Source organism: Emydura macquarii, unplaced genomic scaffold (genome assembly GCF_026122565.2).
Source record: "Emydura macquarii macquarii isolate MOO-44397 ecotype Brisbane River unplaced genomic scaffold, CSIRO-AGI_Emac_v2 contig_374, whole genome shotgun sequence".
Classification (NCBI taxonomy): Eukaryota; Metazoa; Chordata; order Testudines; family Chelidae; genus Emydura; species Emydura macquarii.
In genome coordinates this window covers 2,828,863-2,844,008 of record NW_027130511.1, presented here as the reverse complement: position 1 = coordinate 2,844,008, position 15,146 = coordinate 2,828,863, and the positions used below count along the sequence as shown (strand labels likewise).

The 15,146-nt window shown below is 37.1% G+C and overlaps 1 protein-coding gene across 1 annotated transcript in view; it reads right to left on the bottom strand.

Annotated features, from left to right (window-relative positions):
- Nucleotides 1-15,146, bottom strand: part of SEL1L (SEL1L adaptor subunit of SYVN1 ubiquitin ligase) — a 50,850-nt gene that overhangs the window by 23,123 nt on the left and 12,581 nt on the right. Inside the window, exons 4-12 of the mRNA XM_067532288.1 lie at nt 12,627-12,794; nt 11,883-11,988; nt 9,097-9,259; nt 5,967-6,020; nt 5,830-5,889; nt 5,017-5,098; nt 4,167-4,321; nt 2,500-2,556; nt 653-721 (exon numbers count right to left, since the gene is read on the bottom strand). Of these exons, the coding sequence (XP_067388389.1) occupies nt 653-721; nt 2,500-2,556; nt 4,167-4,321; nt 5,017-5,098; nt 5,830-5,889; nt 5,967-6,020; nt 9,097-9,259; nt 11,883-11,988; nt 12,627-12,794 (914 nt within the window). The remainder of the gene's footprint in view (nt 1-652; nt 722-2,499; nt 2,557-4,166; nt 4,322-5,016; nt 5,099-5,829; nt 5,890-5,966; nt 6,021-9,096; nt 9,260-11,882; nt 11,989-12,626; nt 12,795-15,146) is intronic.

Here is a 15,146-nt window from a genome sequence, read left to right as displayed (position 1 = left end):
GAAATATATAAAAAATTACTGTTTAGTGCAAATTTTAATATGTATAGGTAAGAAAAGATGTGTTTTTAGACTAAGTGCTATATAGTGGTCTTTTAAAAATAGAACAAAAACACATCTATGAAGAGAAATTGCTCATTAACCAATAAGATATTGATTAGGAGGCTTTGTTATGTGAAACTATTGTACTTCATCAAAAGGCATTCTGGAAAAAGTTGAGCTACCATATTGCTCCATTAACAGTGGTGTATCTCACACACCCATAGACTTAATATGCTGGAGAGACTAAGAAGTCAACAAGGCAGAGCTAGAACTCTTGCACTACTGGGGCTGCTCAGGGAAACAGATTACTCCACAACCACCTACTGTGGGATTTCCTGCATCTTCCTCTAAAGAATCAGGACTTGAAGAAGAGCTCTGTGTAGCTCGAAAGTGTCTCTCTTTCACCCACAGTAGTTGGTTCAATCAGAGATTACCTTGTCTCTCTAAAGAGGCTTTGTTTGTTTTAAAATGAATTCTTAATGTTAGGAGCTTAAGTCTTTAATTAGACAACTAAATAATTATCCTAATTTTCAAAAAAAGGGGAGAGTATCCAGCAGTGCCCAATGAAACAGACACCCACATTTGCATGCTCTGGAAAATACTTGTGTCTTACCTTTCCTAGAAAGGCCATGGCGTGAGAATTACCAGCATTAGCTGCTTGGTTGAAGTATTCAAATGCTCTCTGCAAGAAAGAATCCAAAAATATTTTAGTCAATAAAAGCATTTCTTCTCCATGAACAAATGGTGTTATAGAATCTATATTGCACTCCATTTGTAACAGGTATATTAACAAATGTTGATTAAGATGACTATGATCAACCCACAGCATATAGTGATTTAGCAAGAGAGATCAGAAATAATGCCATTCATTTCAATTTACAAAGCAGCTTGACATCAACCTGTCTAAGATGATTAATTTTCTAGGCACCTATATAAGGTAAATCCGCTCTAGAGTTACAACTCTTTTTCCATAATTCATTTCGAGACCACTGCTCCCAGGTGCATTTCTGTTCACTACCACAGAGAAAGCTACACACCATGTCTGATGACAACCTGCCATGCATGAAACCTGATTGATCTTCCTCTATCTCCAGAATGGCTTTCTTTTTAAACACAGAATGGTCAAAATCCTGACCAAGATATTAACACTAAGTTGAGTGTCACTACTGGGAAACAGGAGCAGTATTCTGTAGGTTCTTCGACAAGTTATCAGGATGACGTTTAATTAGACAGTTTGCTCAAGTCTACTAAATGATTAAATATACATAGTAGGAAGTTTTCCCCATATAATTTGCATACAGACTAGCAGACCCTCTTGGCCTTGCTTGCCCCCAAGATTCAGCAAAGTGATGCCACATTTTTCCAGTTGTGAACAGTCTACGCAGCTGAGCCCTACTAGCCTAGCCTAACCCATCCCAAAAACTTATTTTCAGGTTTATGACTCTCTATACGAGATTTTCCAGTCTGGGTGGACATTTAGATCTGATTTTGTACTATTCTGAGCTAAATGCCCAGGACTAATTGATGTCAATAGGGATAGCTCATTTAAGTCGGCTAAACTTAAAGTTCAGTTTGATCAGAATTAGCTTTCACAGCCTCTGGCTCTAAGAGGCCTCCTTAGTTTTAAATCCTTGATTGATACTTGAGAGGCGAGTGGGAACACTATCACTCTGGAAGTCACAAAACTCCATCTCAGGTATTTCAAACCGCCTCTATCTTCAGTGCAGATTCTGTGGCTGTGCCCAGTCTGAATAATACATATGAATCAAAAAAACCATCACTGAACACAGAATGTTTTTGTTTTAAGTAGATTTAAAGACAACTGCAGAGTTCGTTCATTGCCTTATTGGGAATTTCTCTGGAATAATCTTCATGACATGCCCACTTTGAGTCTGTGGGTTACATGAGCTCTTCACTTTCCATCACAGAAGAAGTTTTAAAAAGAAGTCTATCTGCCTTTGCAGCAAGTCAATTCCTTCCTATTGCATAAGCCAATCTGGTACTGAGCTGGGAATTGTGAACACCTGGCAGTACTGAAAGCCACATGTGCATTTGCTGTTTATTCAACCATGGAAGAGTATATTTACTATATAGCAACAATTCTTGTAAACAACATGGGCCAGATTCTAATTTCAAATGCATGCATCAGCACACCATGAAAAGCCTCGTAAGCATGCAAAATCTCAGTCAGTCACGAAGATATGCAATGATATCTGTTGTACATAAGAAACAGGAATCTGGCACCATGTATTTTTACTTCTTTATTTCCACTGTCTGCAACTAATGAGGGGCAGAGAGAGAAACTGGTCCTTCTATCAGTCAGAATAGTCACAATTGGTGTATCAAGCCAACATTTAGACAACAGTTTTAGTTTTTCTGGAGTACTAACAATTTACTCTCTTGTAAATCACTAGATTTATCACTAGGGCATAAATGCCAGCAATGAAGTAAAACGGGTACCTGGTGATTTTGCTCCACTCCTCTTCCTCCATGTAAATGTAACTGCCCAAGGCCAACCTGAAAAATAAAACAAAGACCTAAAGCATCGTGTGTCTCTGAGAAGCTTGATACAGACGCAATACAATTACAAACTGAATAAGTTAAATCACGTGCACAGCAAACAGCATGTCAAGTTGTTTATCAGAGATACAGATGAAAGGAAATAAAATTGAGAACGAAGTTATTCTGCTTCAGTAGCCTCCATAGTTTGAGGCAAAAGAGTATTGACTAAAGCAAATGAGTTGGCTCCCCCAGATTTAATATCTTTGTTATGACACAAAAAACTGAACATCTTTGAATTTGTCACCCTAGTTTTTAAAATCATATCCTTTCAATTCTTTATTTGTTGTTGTCAGTCATCTCTCTCTCTGTTTTTTTATTCCTTCTATTAATGTGGATTTAATTTGTAGTGGAAGGGAATCATGTTTATCATCTGCAGGCAGCAAAATCCTCTACACAGAGAACAGATATAACGTGGGCAGTGGCAGGCCAACCTTCCTCCACCTGGCCCTACCAAACCTGACCTGGAAAGGCCATTTTATTTTCAATAGCCTCTCTGCTGAGATTTCTAACAAAGGAGCCAACTAATAACAGCTGTGATGTGGACACTTGTCCACTAATAACTTAACTGAAAACAATTATTTTTCCATGCAATGGATTTTAAAATTATTTGCCATCAGTGACCACACAGTAGTATATGGAATTGAGTATTTCCATATATTTACAACAAGAATTAATTTCAGTATCTCAGATAACACTGCAAGATCGCTGCTGGCAAACACTTTCATTGATGACTACTCTGCATTTCTTCATAACAGCTTTGGAACTCCACCAATTGTACAGCAAAGGCCCTCTGGCTTCTACTTAACTGTCACTGCTGCCATATATGGCTTGTATGTTGTTGGTCCAAAGAGGCTCCAAGTGTTGTGCCACGTTTATTCCTTAGAGTAAACATTCCTAATGTAACAATAGTACTATGTAGAAACTGTTGTGTTCTACTGAAAAGAGGCAGAGAACATCAACAAAAGGGATTGAGAACATTCATGGTTAAAGAAGACAGTTCTTCTAGTTAAATCTATCCAACTTATAACCAGTCACAAGATACCTAACTATGGAGATACTGTTCTCCCCAAAGCCCTCACCAGTTCTCTACTCCTCTGTCCTGAAGGCCCTGCACTGTGACAGTCCTTCTGGCCAAGGCTCCTTCTAGAACAGCTAATTCTACTCCTAAACTGGCCGGAGGAGTTGGAGTTTTGCAAGGCTCTCTCTTCCTCAGGATGAGAGGAAAGCAACCATTAATGTGTGATCAAAAGAGGAATTTTATTTTCCAAGCACATACTGAAAAAAAGAAACATTTGTCTGTCATATTTTTGGTGGAATTTTTAAGTTTGACAACCAAAAATGGTTTGTCAACAAAAACCTGAAAATTATAATAAAAACAAAAAACATCATTTAATCAGAAAGCTATTTTCCATCAAAAGAAAAATTTTTGATCAGCTCTAGTAATCATGTTGGTTTGGAAGCAAGAAAGAAAACTGGAGTCTTGAGAGCTTCAGGGGTTTGCATATTGTGCAACTGCTCCAACAGCCTCTGAAAGCTTCCACTCCATTGTGTCACATTGATCATACCTGTGCTTGTACATCTCCTTTCTCTGCTAGAAACTGGTAATATTGAATCAAATCTTCCTCTAGCATCCCACTGGCCATTCCTGGATTTTCCACTTCATCTGCCAGACGAATTCTTTGCACCACTGTACCTCCTGTCAGAGATATATCGCTAGCCACTGGCGAAGAGGAGATGAGAAGAACAAGGAAAGCAACATGAAGTTAACATACTAAGACAGATCAAGTAAGCCATTTGCAGATAACTTTCAACTGAGAGCTACATTTTTGGCACACCACCAAAAAGAGACTGGTTTTACCAAAAATCAAACGTCTACCCAGGTCCCATAAACTGGGCAAATAAAGCGGTAGATTAGAGTAACTAGTTTTCAAGAACAAACTACTTATTTTATGATCTTGTGTATTGTAGGCGGATGATAAAGGGAAGTAAAGTTTTGGTTGTGACTCTCTCTGCCTTATATGGATGGTGCACAGTGCAAGACTAGCATAGGGTCAGAGTTTAGGTTGCACAAGCAATATTGTCTTCCTATTTCCTGAATTCAAAGTATGTTTTTGAAATAAATACAAAAATCTCTTAAGTTTTTCTAGAAAGATCAGTTAATTTACAAGATTAATCCTGCCTGGGGATATCAGTTTGTGAACTACTTTGGCTTCCTTCAGAATTAAAATTTTAAATTTAAAGATTATATATAGAAGGTCATCATAAGTTGGACTACAATATCTATAAAAGCTAAGCTACCAGTGTGTTCAACTAATGGAAGTAGAATATAAAATTCTAAATATTTTGAAGTGTGCCCAGACAAATGTTGTAGGCAATTTTAGATTTGCTCCTTAGTTAATAAGAAAAATAATTTACCATGATTAGCCACAAGTCGATAGTGAGTGAGAGCAGATTCACAACTCTGAAGGACTCCTATCCCAGCCCAGTATCGGTAACCCTGCAAAGATTAAAAAACAAGGAACCATCAGTTGTTATACAGCCACTTATTGGACATTTTATCCAGTTAAATAGTCAGATGCACTCGTGCTACTTTTATCAACTTTTCACAGTAGAAGTGCTTAAGATTAGACATCCTGTTAAATACAAGGTCAGAAGGGTTTTTGGGATGTCAGCCAGTTACACCTAACACAAATGAACATAAGAGTAGTTAATAAGCCTTGCATTTAAAATCAAACAAAACAATTAAACAGATTTTGATGCCTCAGGAGCAACAACTCAACACATTCTGTTTAAAGACTTTGCAGCTTATATACCATATTCAATTTGCGTGTTTTATACTTGCTGTTGGAGAAAAACAAGATATTGCTTAGGAGCTCTTTGGCTTTTAAGGGCCTGGTTCTCCTGTCATTTATACTAGTGTAAATCTGGAGTAACTCCATTGAAATCCATCGAGATAAATAAGGAGAAAACAGTTGTGAAAGGACACTCGAGCCTTAAATGTTAGCTTCCACCTTCTGTGGAAGGTTTCTGTATTAAAAAGTAATGGAATTGATGGGCAATAAGAAGCCCTATACACACATGCTCTAATGTTTAAGAACAGAACAACTATGCTTTTAGGATAATATAAAACATGCATGACCTTAATAACAGAGATTTAAAATTAAATGAAAAAAATGGAGCATTTCTATTATCTTTATTTCTGTGAATTAGCTATGAAATCTCACTTACTAAAATCATGTGCGCTATCAGATTTCCTCCGAGAGCTCCAAAAGTGTAATAAACCAGGGCCTAAAATAAGAATAGAAGATATTTAACTATTTGCATCTGAAGTGAAATAAAAGCATAAGTGAAAATTTGACAGTTACCTTAGCTTGACTAGAATTGACACCAAGACCAGATGCATAGAGAAATCCAAGAGCCTGAAATTAAAAATGAAAAAGTTAATGAATATTCGGAAGTTTTACGATTAGGTTTGTACACTATGAATAAAAAAGTAAATATGTTTAAAATCACAAGAAAAAAAAATTTCCACAATTCAGAGACTAATACTGCTATGAAGTTGCAGTGACCTGGAAAACACAACAGGTACTGAAGTGCATATAAGCAGACCAACAAGTCAACTTTATTTGGATAACTCCCGTGTCTAATTCAACTGCAACAGGTTTTGTTTCATTTTTAAATATGAAGTACATGATTTCTCCAAAGTCAAGAAGACTACCATGGATTTCTCTTAATGTTCTAGAAGAGGCAGTGCTGTCCAGTATCCACTGGAGCGTACGGCTGCAAGCCAAACACTCAAGAGACCTAATAATGACGGACAAACTTGCTGAGTTGCCTTAAGTAAGCACCTTACCCTCAACGCATCAGTTCCCTCATTAGTAAAATGGAAATAACTTCTCTCTCACATGAAATGTTATGCAAGGATTACTTTATTCTCAATGTTCTATATAAAAACTAAGTTTTATATAGAGAAGGGGCTGCTGACGGGGTGATCTTCAAGAGGGCTTTGGGATTGTGGAACTTTCTCCTCACCTTGGTTCAAAACAGCCCAGAGTTGATGCAGGTATGCTGCAAAATCTATTTGACATAAAACTGGGCAGGGACAGAGTTGAAGGGTATATTCCTGCAGGAGGGGGGCGGCTACTGGGCAGGTGTGTTGCTTTGATTTACAGGCTGGCTGAGTTAATAATTATTTGTATATCCTGCTGGGCAGTGATCATTTGCAACTGTAAATCTAAGTAGTCAGGACACCTAGAACTGTTTAAATCTGAAGAAAAAATAAAAATAAGTATTGCTTTAGCTCTGACACCTGTACAGCCCGAGAGAGAGAGACCACACAGAAGATACAGTGTCACATACAAATGTAAAAGCTAACTTACATAGTTTGACATGTTAGGATAATCAAGAGACTTCACCTACACCACCAAAACTAGAAGTTAGTTGTAGCCACACCAGCTGATCAGCTATTGGTGATGGCCGCATACAATATTTCAGAAACAACACAGCTATGGGAAAGTCAAGAATTGTGCATCAATCTTGATCTGTACTTCATTGCCTGACCTAGTGGAGACAGGATCTCCAAGTGTTTGTCTATAGTAGAGTTTTTAACTACATGTAATTGATAGCCAACAGGTTTATTATAAATACTAATCTTCAGACATTTGTAATCACAATCAAACTTGTGTGTCCTGGAACAAAGGTTTCAGGTGCCCACACTAATATGTAATTCTACTTACAAATCTCTAGTGTAGATATACTTAAAAAGATTTACAAACAGGTTTACTGTAAGGTAATGATGGTACTGCAGTATGAATACTGCTAGATGAAAAAGGGACCTATGCATTAGCTCTCTCCATCAAGAATTCTTTGTTGTAGAGTCTTCAATAACTGAAAAAAAGATAAGTGTTTCTGCTGATATTTCCAGCATTCAGCAGCTCTACACTGTAACAGTCACTGAAAAGTTCTGTTGCTTGTCATTTGCTCTCAAGGTTATCAAAGAGAATTGGAAAGCTGCTAACCACATTGATAACTTCAATGAGCCTGACTGCTAACTCTGAAAAACCTGCTGTGCTTGTGCCAGGGTGTGGGAATAGGGAAGGGGCACAACACTGGTTTGAATGGTTGTCTAAATAATAGCTGTACCCTTTAGACAAGCTACAAACATACCTCAGGGCTAACAAACCTCTGAATCACTTTTGTTAGTATGATAGAACATGGATATTAAGAAAATGAACTTCAGAGCTTGCTCCAAGATTCCTTTATTTCCTCAGGAGGAGAGGTTGATTAAGGTTATGGAATGGGGTAGGGAGTTTATTTGAATGGAGCAGGAGATCTTTAAAGGCTAAACGGTCTCAGTAACGTATTACTTCAGACTAGGATAAGGCATTTTTATAATCAAGAAAAAAATCCCTCTTAATATGTTTAATATATAGACTCAGACTGATAGACTGAGGTCAGAAGGGACCATTATGGTCATCTAGTCTGACCTCCTACACAACACGGAACCTCACCCACCCATTCCTGTAATAGACTTAACTTATGACTGAGTTACTGAAGTCCTCAAATAATGGTTTAAAGACTTCAAGGTACAGAGAATCCACCAGCAAGTGACCAATGCCCCAAGCTGCAGAGGAAGGCAAAAAAACCCCAGGGTCTCTGCCAATCTGCACTGATTATATTTATAGGAATACCTGAGTTCTATTCCATTACTGGAAGTTTGTATATTTTTAGAATAGACATTTTAACAATCTACACACTTTCGAGCCTCCTAGTTAAAGTGGGTGTTTCAATTACATTAAGGCGTGTGACAGGGAAAGGGAGAGGGAGAAGAAGTGGAAGTGGACGGAGGCAATAACAGAAATTAAGGGAGAGAAGGGTGAGGGGGAGGAAAAAAAAAATCTGACTAAAGTCTGAAGTCCCATGATAAGTCTTTCTTTCAGAATCAGATATTTGTACTTTGCATAAAGTGTATGTGTAGATATTTAATGAAAACTCTGTATTTATACATACAGCCTTTAAAATAAAAAAAATGCACAATTCTAGAAAATTTAAAACATGTACGTTTGTGACTAAAAGGGCAATTATGTTTCATCCAACAGTTGTCAAATTCCCAATGGAGGCTACATAACTTTGAAAGAGATTTAACTATCAGCAGTTATCTTTATGTAACTCCCATAGCCAAACAAACAGGACCAGGCCATTGACTCAGAGGTTTAAAAGATATTTGGTTGGCTAGAGAATCTTTAAGTTTTCTCTGTCAGATTTATTTATTTATTTAAGAGCAAAATGGTGCTGGATTGCAGCCCAAGAGACTTAAGTCCTATTTATCCACAGAACAGGTATAGCTCAAGGAAAAGCAGGGCCGACTTCCCTCATCAATGCTTCTCATCCCACTCTAGAGGTGAGAAAGGAAGTCAGGCTTCATGGCCCATCCAGCCCTGGTCCAGTGCTGCTCATATGAATGCTAAACAAAAGCTCTCTTTAGAGCATACCTACCATTTGCCCTTTAGGAGATCCCTCCTCAGTCAGTTTCTCAAACAGCTCTTTAGCAGACTGGATGTTTTGCTTCAAGTAATCCCCAAACAGTACAGCATAAGACACTTTCTCCATTGCTTTGGTATGGTTCATGTCAGCTGCTTTCAGAAGATACTGATATGCTCTTAAAGAAGAATGTAATTAAAAGTTTAGTCACCTTAAAACAAACAAAACAAGTTCTATCAGTAAAGCTAAAAAGTACAGAGGAAACTTTTCACTCCCCCACTCTGTCCTAATTGAAATTCTATATCCACCACCACCTAGTTTGCCGGCATTTTCCATTGTAAACATTGTATAATCATTCAAAACCTCACATGATTAAACCACCAAAAATTAAGAGCGTATCCATATCACAATCATCCATAGACACTGTTAATATATAAGTTAATATAATCAATGGGCCTTTTTAACAGTTCCCAGAGTCATTCACCTACTCACTACAGAGGTTCCCCCTTCTTCCCCCAGTTGTGGTGGTGGTGGTTATGCAAAAAAGCATCAAACACAACATCTAGTGATAAAAGTAAAGTTACCAACACTTCTGCTCTTTACTGGTTTCATAGGTCACAAGAAAAGGAAGGCAAGCATCAAATAGTGGATCTTGATTCACTTCAGTATTAAATCAAATTTAAACTAAAAGCACCAACAGATTTCACACAAATACTGGACTAAAATGATTACCTAGTTGTTACTGTTGTTGTAATGAAGTGGCTATGTTAACCATGAGAAAATTTTGGGGAAAGTCCTTTTTGCTAAGTTAGTTTTGCTGATTTTACAAGATCCATAGTTGAAATACAGACAGATTCTTTTCACCGTAACTCCCCAGAAGGTACCATTTAAACAGATTAATAGTTTACACAGATCAAAGTACACAAAACTATTTTTGTTATGCATTAAACTATCCTGAAGGGTTTAAATGAAATTGTTTCACTTCTTCCTTATTTCTTATCTGTTTGCTTTCCAATTTCCTTCCTATTCTCTGAACTTGTTCCTTTCCCCTCTGTAAACTAGTCTTTATACTCTATGCTGGATTTTTTTTGCGCCATTCTCTTGTAGTCTTATATTTAATATTCTTAGAAAGGTGAGTATAGTGACTATAAATTGAAAGACTATAGCTACTAATTTCTAGAATATACAGAATATTTAAAGCACAAAAGTTAGGATGATCTTGCAGCTAAAGCACTGGACTGGAATCAGATTTTGAGTTTCCAATTCTTAGCTTTGTCAAAGATTTCCTACATGACCTTGAATAAATCACTTAATCTCCTGTGCCTCAGTTTCCATGTGTAAAGTGGGAATAATGCTTCCTTTCTCCCACGGTCTTGTACACACTAAACTTTTCGGTGTCTTTGTCTCTTACTATGTGCATGTAGAGTGCCTTACACAAGAGGCCCTGATCTCAGTTGTGGCCTCTAGACACTATACGTGATTTATAGTAAGTTAGAACTACCTGATACTGCTGCTGAAGAAGGAACTGTCATATGTAGACCTGAAGTGCTAACTGGATTTACTAGATGGATGGAGCACAGAGAAACCAAACTGAACAGAATGAGAGAATTTCCATCTCACCCTTGCTCTTCCTTGATTTCCTCTTTTGCATTTATCCATTTATGTTATACAAAACTAAATTATTGTAACTGAGGTAATTAGCTGGAACAGAGAATATAATCAATATTTGCATGTATATATATATATATATATATATATATATATATATATATATATATGCGCTTTCTTGGTAACCAGGCAACAGGAGAGAAGGTCCTACACTTCAAAGATTAGATTAACAAGATTCAGAAGTCAGTGAGATCCTGAATTGAAAGAGAGAAAGATTTGAGGAGAGAGTGTCAAGAGTGCCAAACAGGCACTGGAAATCTCAAATGTCAGTGAATCCAGATACGAAATTTTAGAGTTCACATCAGGTTAGTTGTTACATCTTGTAGGGGCTATTTTAAGATATTTCTCTCTGCTGCTGAAATAGGTGCTACATGTTAAAACATTTTCCACAATTCCTGCTCTCAGTACAGATTAGGTGTAAAGGGAATCAAGAATTTTTTGACAAAGTATTTTTTGTTTTTTTTGTCAGAAAATATTGATTTGTCAAAAACTTTTCACGGAAAAATATTAGGTTAAATGAAACTACAAATCAGTGGCTAAGGACTCACCTAGGAGGTGGGAGATTAAGGTCCAATTCTTGCCTCAGGCAGAGCAAGGACTTGGACCCGGGTCTCTCACATCTCATGTGATCACTCTAACCACCCGACTATTCGGGTTGTTGTGGGGTGGGTCTCATTCTTCGTGAAAGATTTTTAAAAGTTTTAGGTTTGTCCTGATATAGGATGAAATTTTTTTTACTTTTAATCTTGAAAATGTGTGTGGGAAAAACAAACACCACGAGCTTCTTTTCCCACAAGGTATGTGGCTGCATAAAAACAATGGTGGTTGTCCTGAAATAGAGAACATTGCTAGAATTATCTGAACACAGGCTATGCTGGAGAAAATCTGACTACTTTTCGTGGATCTATTCAAAGAAAGCCATCATGAGTTTCTGCTCCTGTGAATGTTCTCCAATCACAATTTATTCTCAATATCACATGGCTGATTTATATAAAATTAAGTCTATATAACTGCTATAATTGCAGAGGTCTAAAACCCAGCGTCATTAAGATGTGTCTTGTTTACAAGCCATCACACCAAACCAAGTCACGTGTCTCTCTCAAGAACTAGTTAATGTTCAAGCATGAACTTACTCTTTCTTGTGTGCCTTTTTACTGCTCTCATTAAGGATTTTCATCCCAGTCTGGTAAACATCCTCTGCTTCCTGCATCTGTCTTCTCTTATTAGACTGCTCTTCAGCTAAAAAAAGAAAAGAATAGAGAAGTGATTTAATCAAATGCAAGAAGCTGTTCTCTTAAATTTCTATTTCTGCTACTCTTCATGGCATATTCTTCCTTGGTCATATGATCTTATTACTGCAGGGCAAGATACAGAAGTTGTGCTGGCAAGGAAGGAGAAAGTTGTCTCAATAGGCTGTTGGATTTTTACAGCCACCCTTTTTTGTGCATTTGCCTATTCTCTCATTTATTTTGCTATCTCCGTGCTCCTCATATCATCCTACTGGAAAGTGAGAATAAAAGGAGATAAAATATTCACAGTCACACATATTTTGGCTTCCTTTCTGCAAGAGACAAAAGGGTCACATTTGTGCAGCAAGCTACTGAATTCAGTGGGAAGTATACAGTAAATTCTCTATGTAATTCTGAAACTGTACCCATTAAGGTCAGTTTCAATTTCCATGAGCCCAGAAAATGGGAGTACCACATGATAGTGTGGGAACAGCCATCTATGCCACTAAGATGTTTCTGCTTTTCCCATTATTTCTACTGTGAAAACCCTATGTTTATGGGGACTCTTGTCCACAAGGGATAAGGAGACCACTAAGCTCAATAAATATTCTTTGATACAAGAAAACAGAAATGTATCTTGCTACTTACTTTCACAGAAGCCCCATTTGTGATCTCTCTTATAATCATAGGTTGTTGCACACCAAAGCCTTCCATCTTCCCTCCCATCTGCAGTACATTCTACATACTCCTTCTCCAGGAACAGGAAAGGAAAGTGGCAGGGCTCACCATCTGCAGTGCCTCCGATGGCTGTCAAAACTGAAAAGAAACGCAGGAATGAGATCTCTCTCATAATTTCTCCCAAATTAGAGTCTCTCTCACATTCACATAACAAACAAACTGTTCACCACAGGGGACTGTTCCCTGTATGCCAAGTTTCTGAGTTTTACTAAGACAAAGTCATTAATCCTCAGTTTCATTATTCATGCAACAATATAGAGAAGGGAATTTAAAAAGGAACATTTGTCAAGTAAGAGTCACATTTTAATGTTATTCTTACTATATTATTAGCAGTTTTAGATTATTAAAGTTTTAAGATATCAAAGCTGGAATTTGAAAATCTAATTTAGTTTCCAGCACCCAGCTTGGGCAATGAAAATGAGACTGGTTAGATTCACACTCTATTCTAGGCAGTTCGACTTGTTGGTGCTCATGTATTAAGTTGCACAATAGTACAGTTTGAGTTTCTAACATTAAGGGAAATATTTACATCTAAAGCTCAGCCAATTTTTATGGATTTCAAATATATAGAGGACACTTCTATTAGTTTTCGTAAAAGCTTCTCATTTTATAAGCATTGCCAACTCCCACAATATTATTGTGAGTCTCACAATTTGGTATTTTCATTAAAGCCCCAGCTCCTGGAGTCACTTGAATCCAAGGGAATCTCAACTTTACTTTAAACAAAAGCGTAAGTTTCTAGTCCTCATGGTTACAAGAGAAAAGCTTGAAAACATGACCCCATAAAGGCTCAAAAACCAGAAATCCACAGAACACTTTAAACTTTGGATTTTTTTAAAGTGTGTCCAACTTATGATTTTTGAATTTTTGGGGGTATCAATAATATTTTAAAGATACATTATAGATTTTGTTTAAAATATAAAAAATTATTTACAAAATTATATAAAATTATATAAAAATAAGGTTGTTTACATACAAGTCTTCTTCTAGAATCACTTGGAAGACTGCGAAGCTGGACAGTACCAAAATTTTCATTTTTGTGAAGATAATGACATGTGAACAAGTTAGTTGCTTGCCAGACAGTACACACTATTAGTGGCAGAATGATTTTTCTTCAGAAGTAATATACACACGCTTCTTGGCCAGCTCCATCAGCTATGCCCCAGGGGCTCAGCACAACAGTCACAACTAACTGCTAAGCTTAGAGTAGTCTGTAGAATTAAAATGACTGTGTATAATTCAATTCTCATCTGATCAAGTACTGAACTAAAAGATGTCTACAATCAGTGACCAACAAACTCAGTGCATTTGGACATGAGCCCCACTGAGAACTTGGGATTTTGTCTGTATTGCAGTTATTGTTTTGGAAAGCCTGACAAGTTTTCCCATGTCAAGGGGAAGTTTTAAAGTTACCTTTTTGGCCTCTCCCCCTTTTAACAATGCTAGTCAAAAAATTATAGAAGAATATTCATTCATTCTTTATAAGAATCCTAAATTTAGTTATTATCCCTCTAATATGGTTTCACATAAAACCCTATGCTAAAACCTATGAAGTTAAAAAGGTCTTTAAGTACTGGTGACATGGCATAGTAGTAAGAGATGGGAAAAAAATTAAGTCAGCTTAGGCAGCACCTGCTGTGTCAATGGAGCGTAAAACTGAAACTCTGGTAGAGAACCTCTCTCTCTCTCTCTCTCAGTTGCATAAATAGACAAATGAAGGTTTCACATGAACCAATGGCAATGAACAATTCCCCCTCCACTCATCAGTTCACCTTCTTGAAACTCAACAGCTTTTTACAGGCCGAAACCCCACTTCAATGAATATAGGATTTCCCACCAGATCAAACCACTGGGTTCATCAAGTCTGGTCTCTGGCCTCTAGCAGTGGGCAACCTGGATGCTTCAGAGGAAGGCAAATAATAAACACTTTTAAATAAGTCACTTTTAAAAAAAAATTGTATAATGCTGGTAGAGGTTAGCAGATGTTATTAGAGATAGTTCTGCACAATTGCAACTTGCTTTCACCACTCTAATCTGCATTTGTGAAAAGGTATATGACGAGAATTGCTAGAGATAAAGTATTGAGTTAAACTTGAAGTTACAATGCAATCACCACTTTCCATAAGTGGAGAGTAAAAGTTAATTTATGCTGGGCACATAAAAAGTAAACAACCTTTTTTTAATGTACATCAGCCTACATCAGTGATACCCAAATGCCAACAACTGACCCCTTGCAGCAACTTCAAGGCAAGTATATTAATCAGATGAACGCTAACTTTTCATTACAAGTTAAAAAGCAATGCTTACTCAGCTTCCCTTGAAGATTTGAGCGTAAGCAGACATTGTTATGTGTATTTTCATTTGAAAAGTTTATATGAAAGTAAATTACTGCCTTAGGGTCCTGGCAGGCTGTCAATGCACAATGTTGCC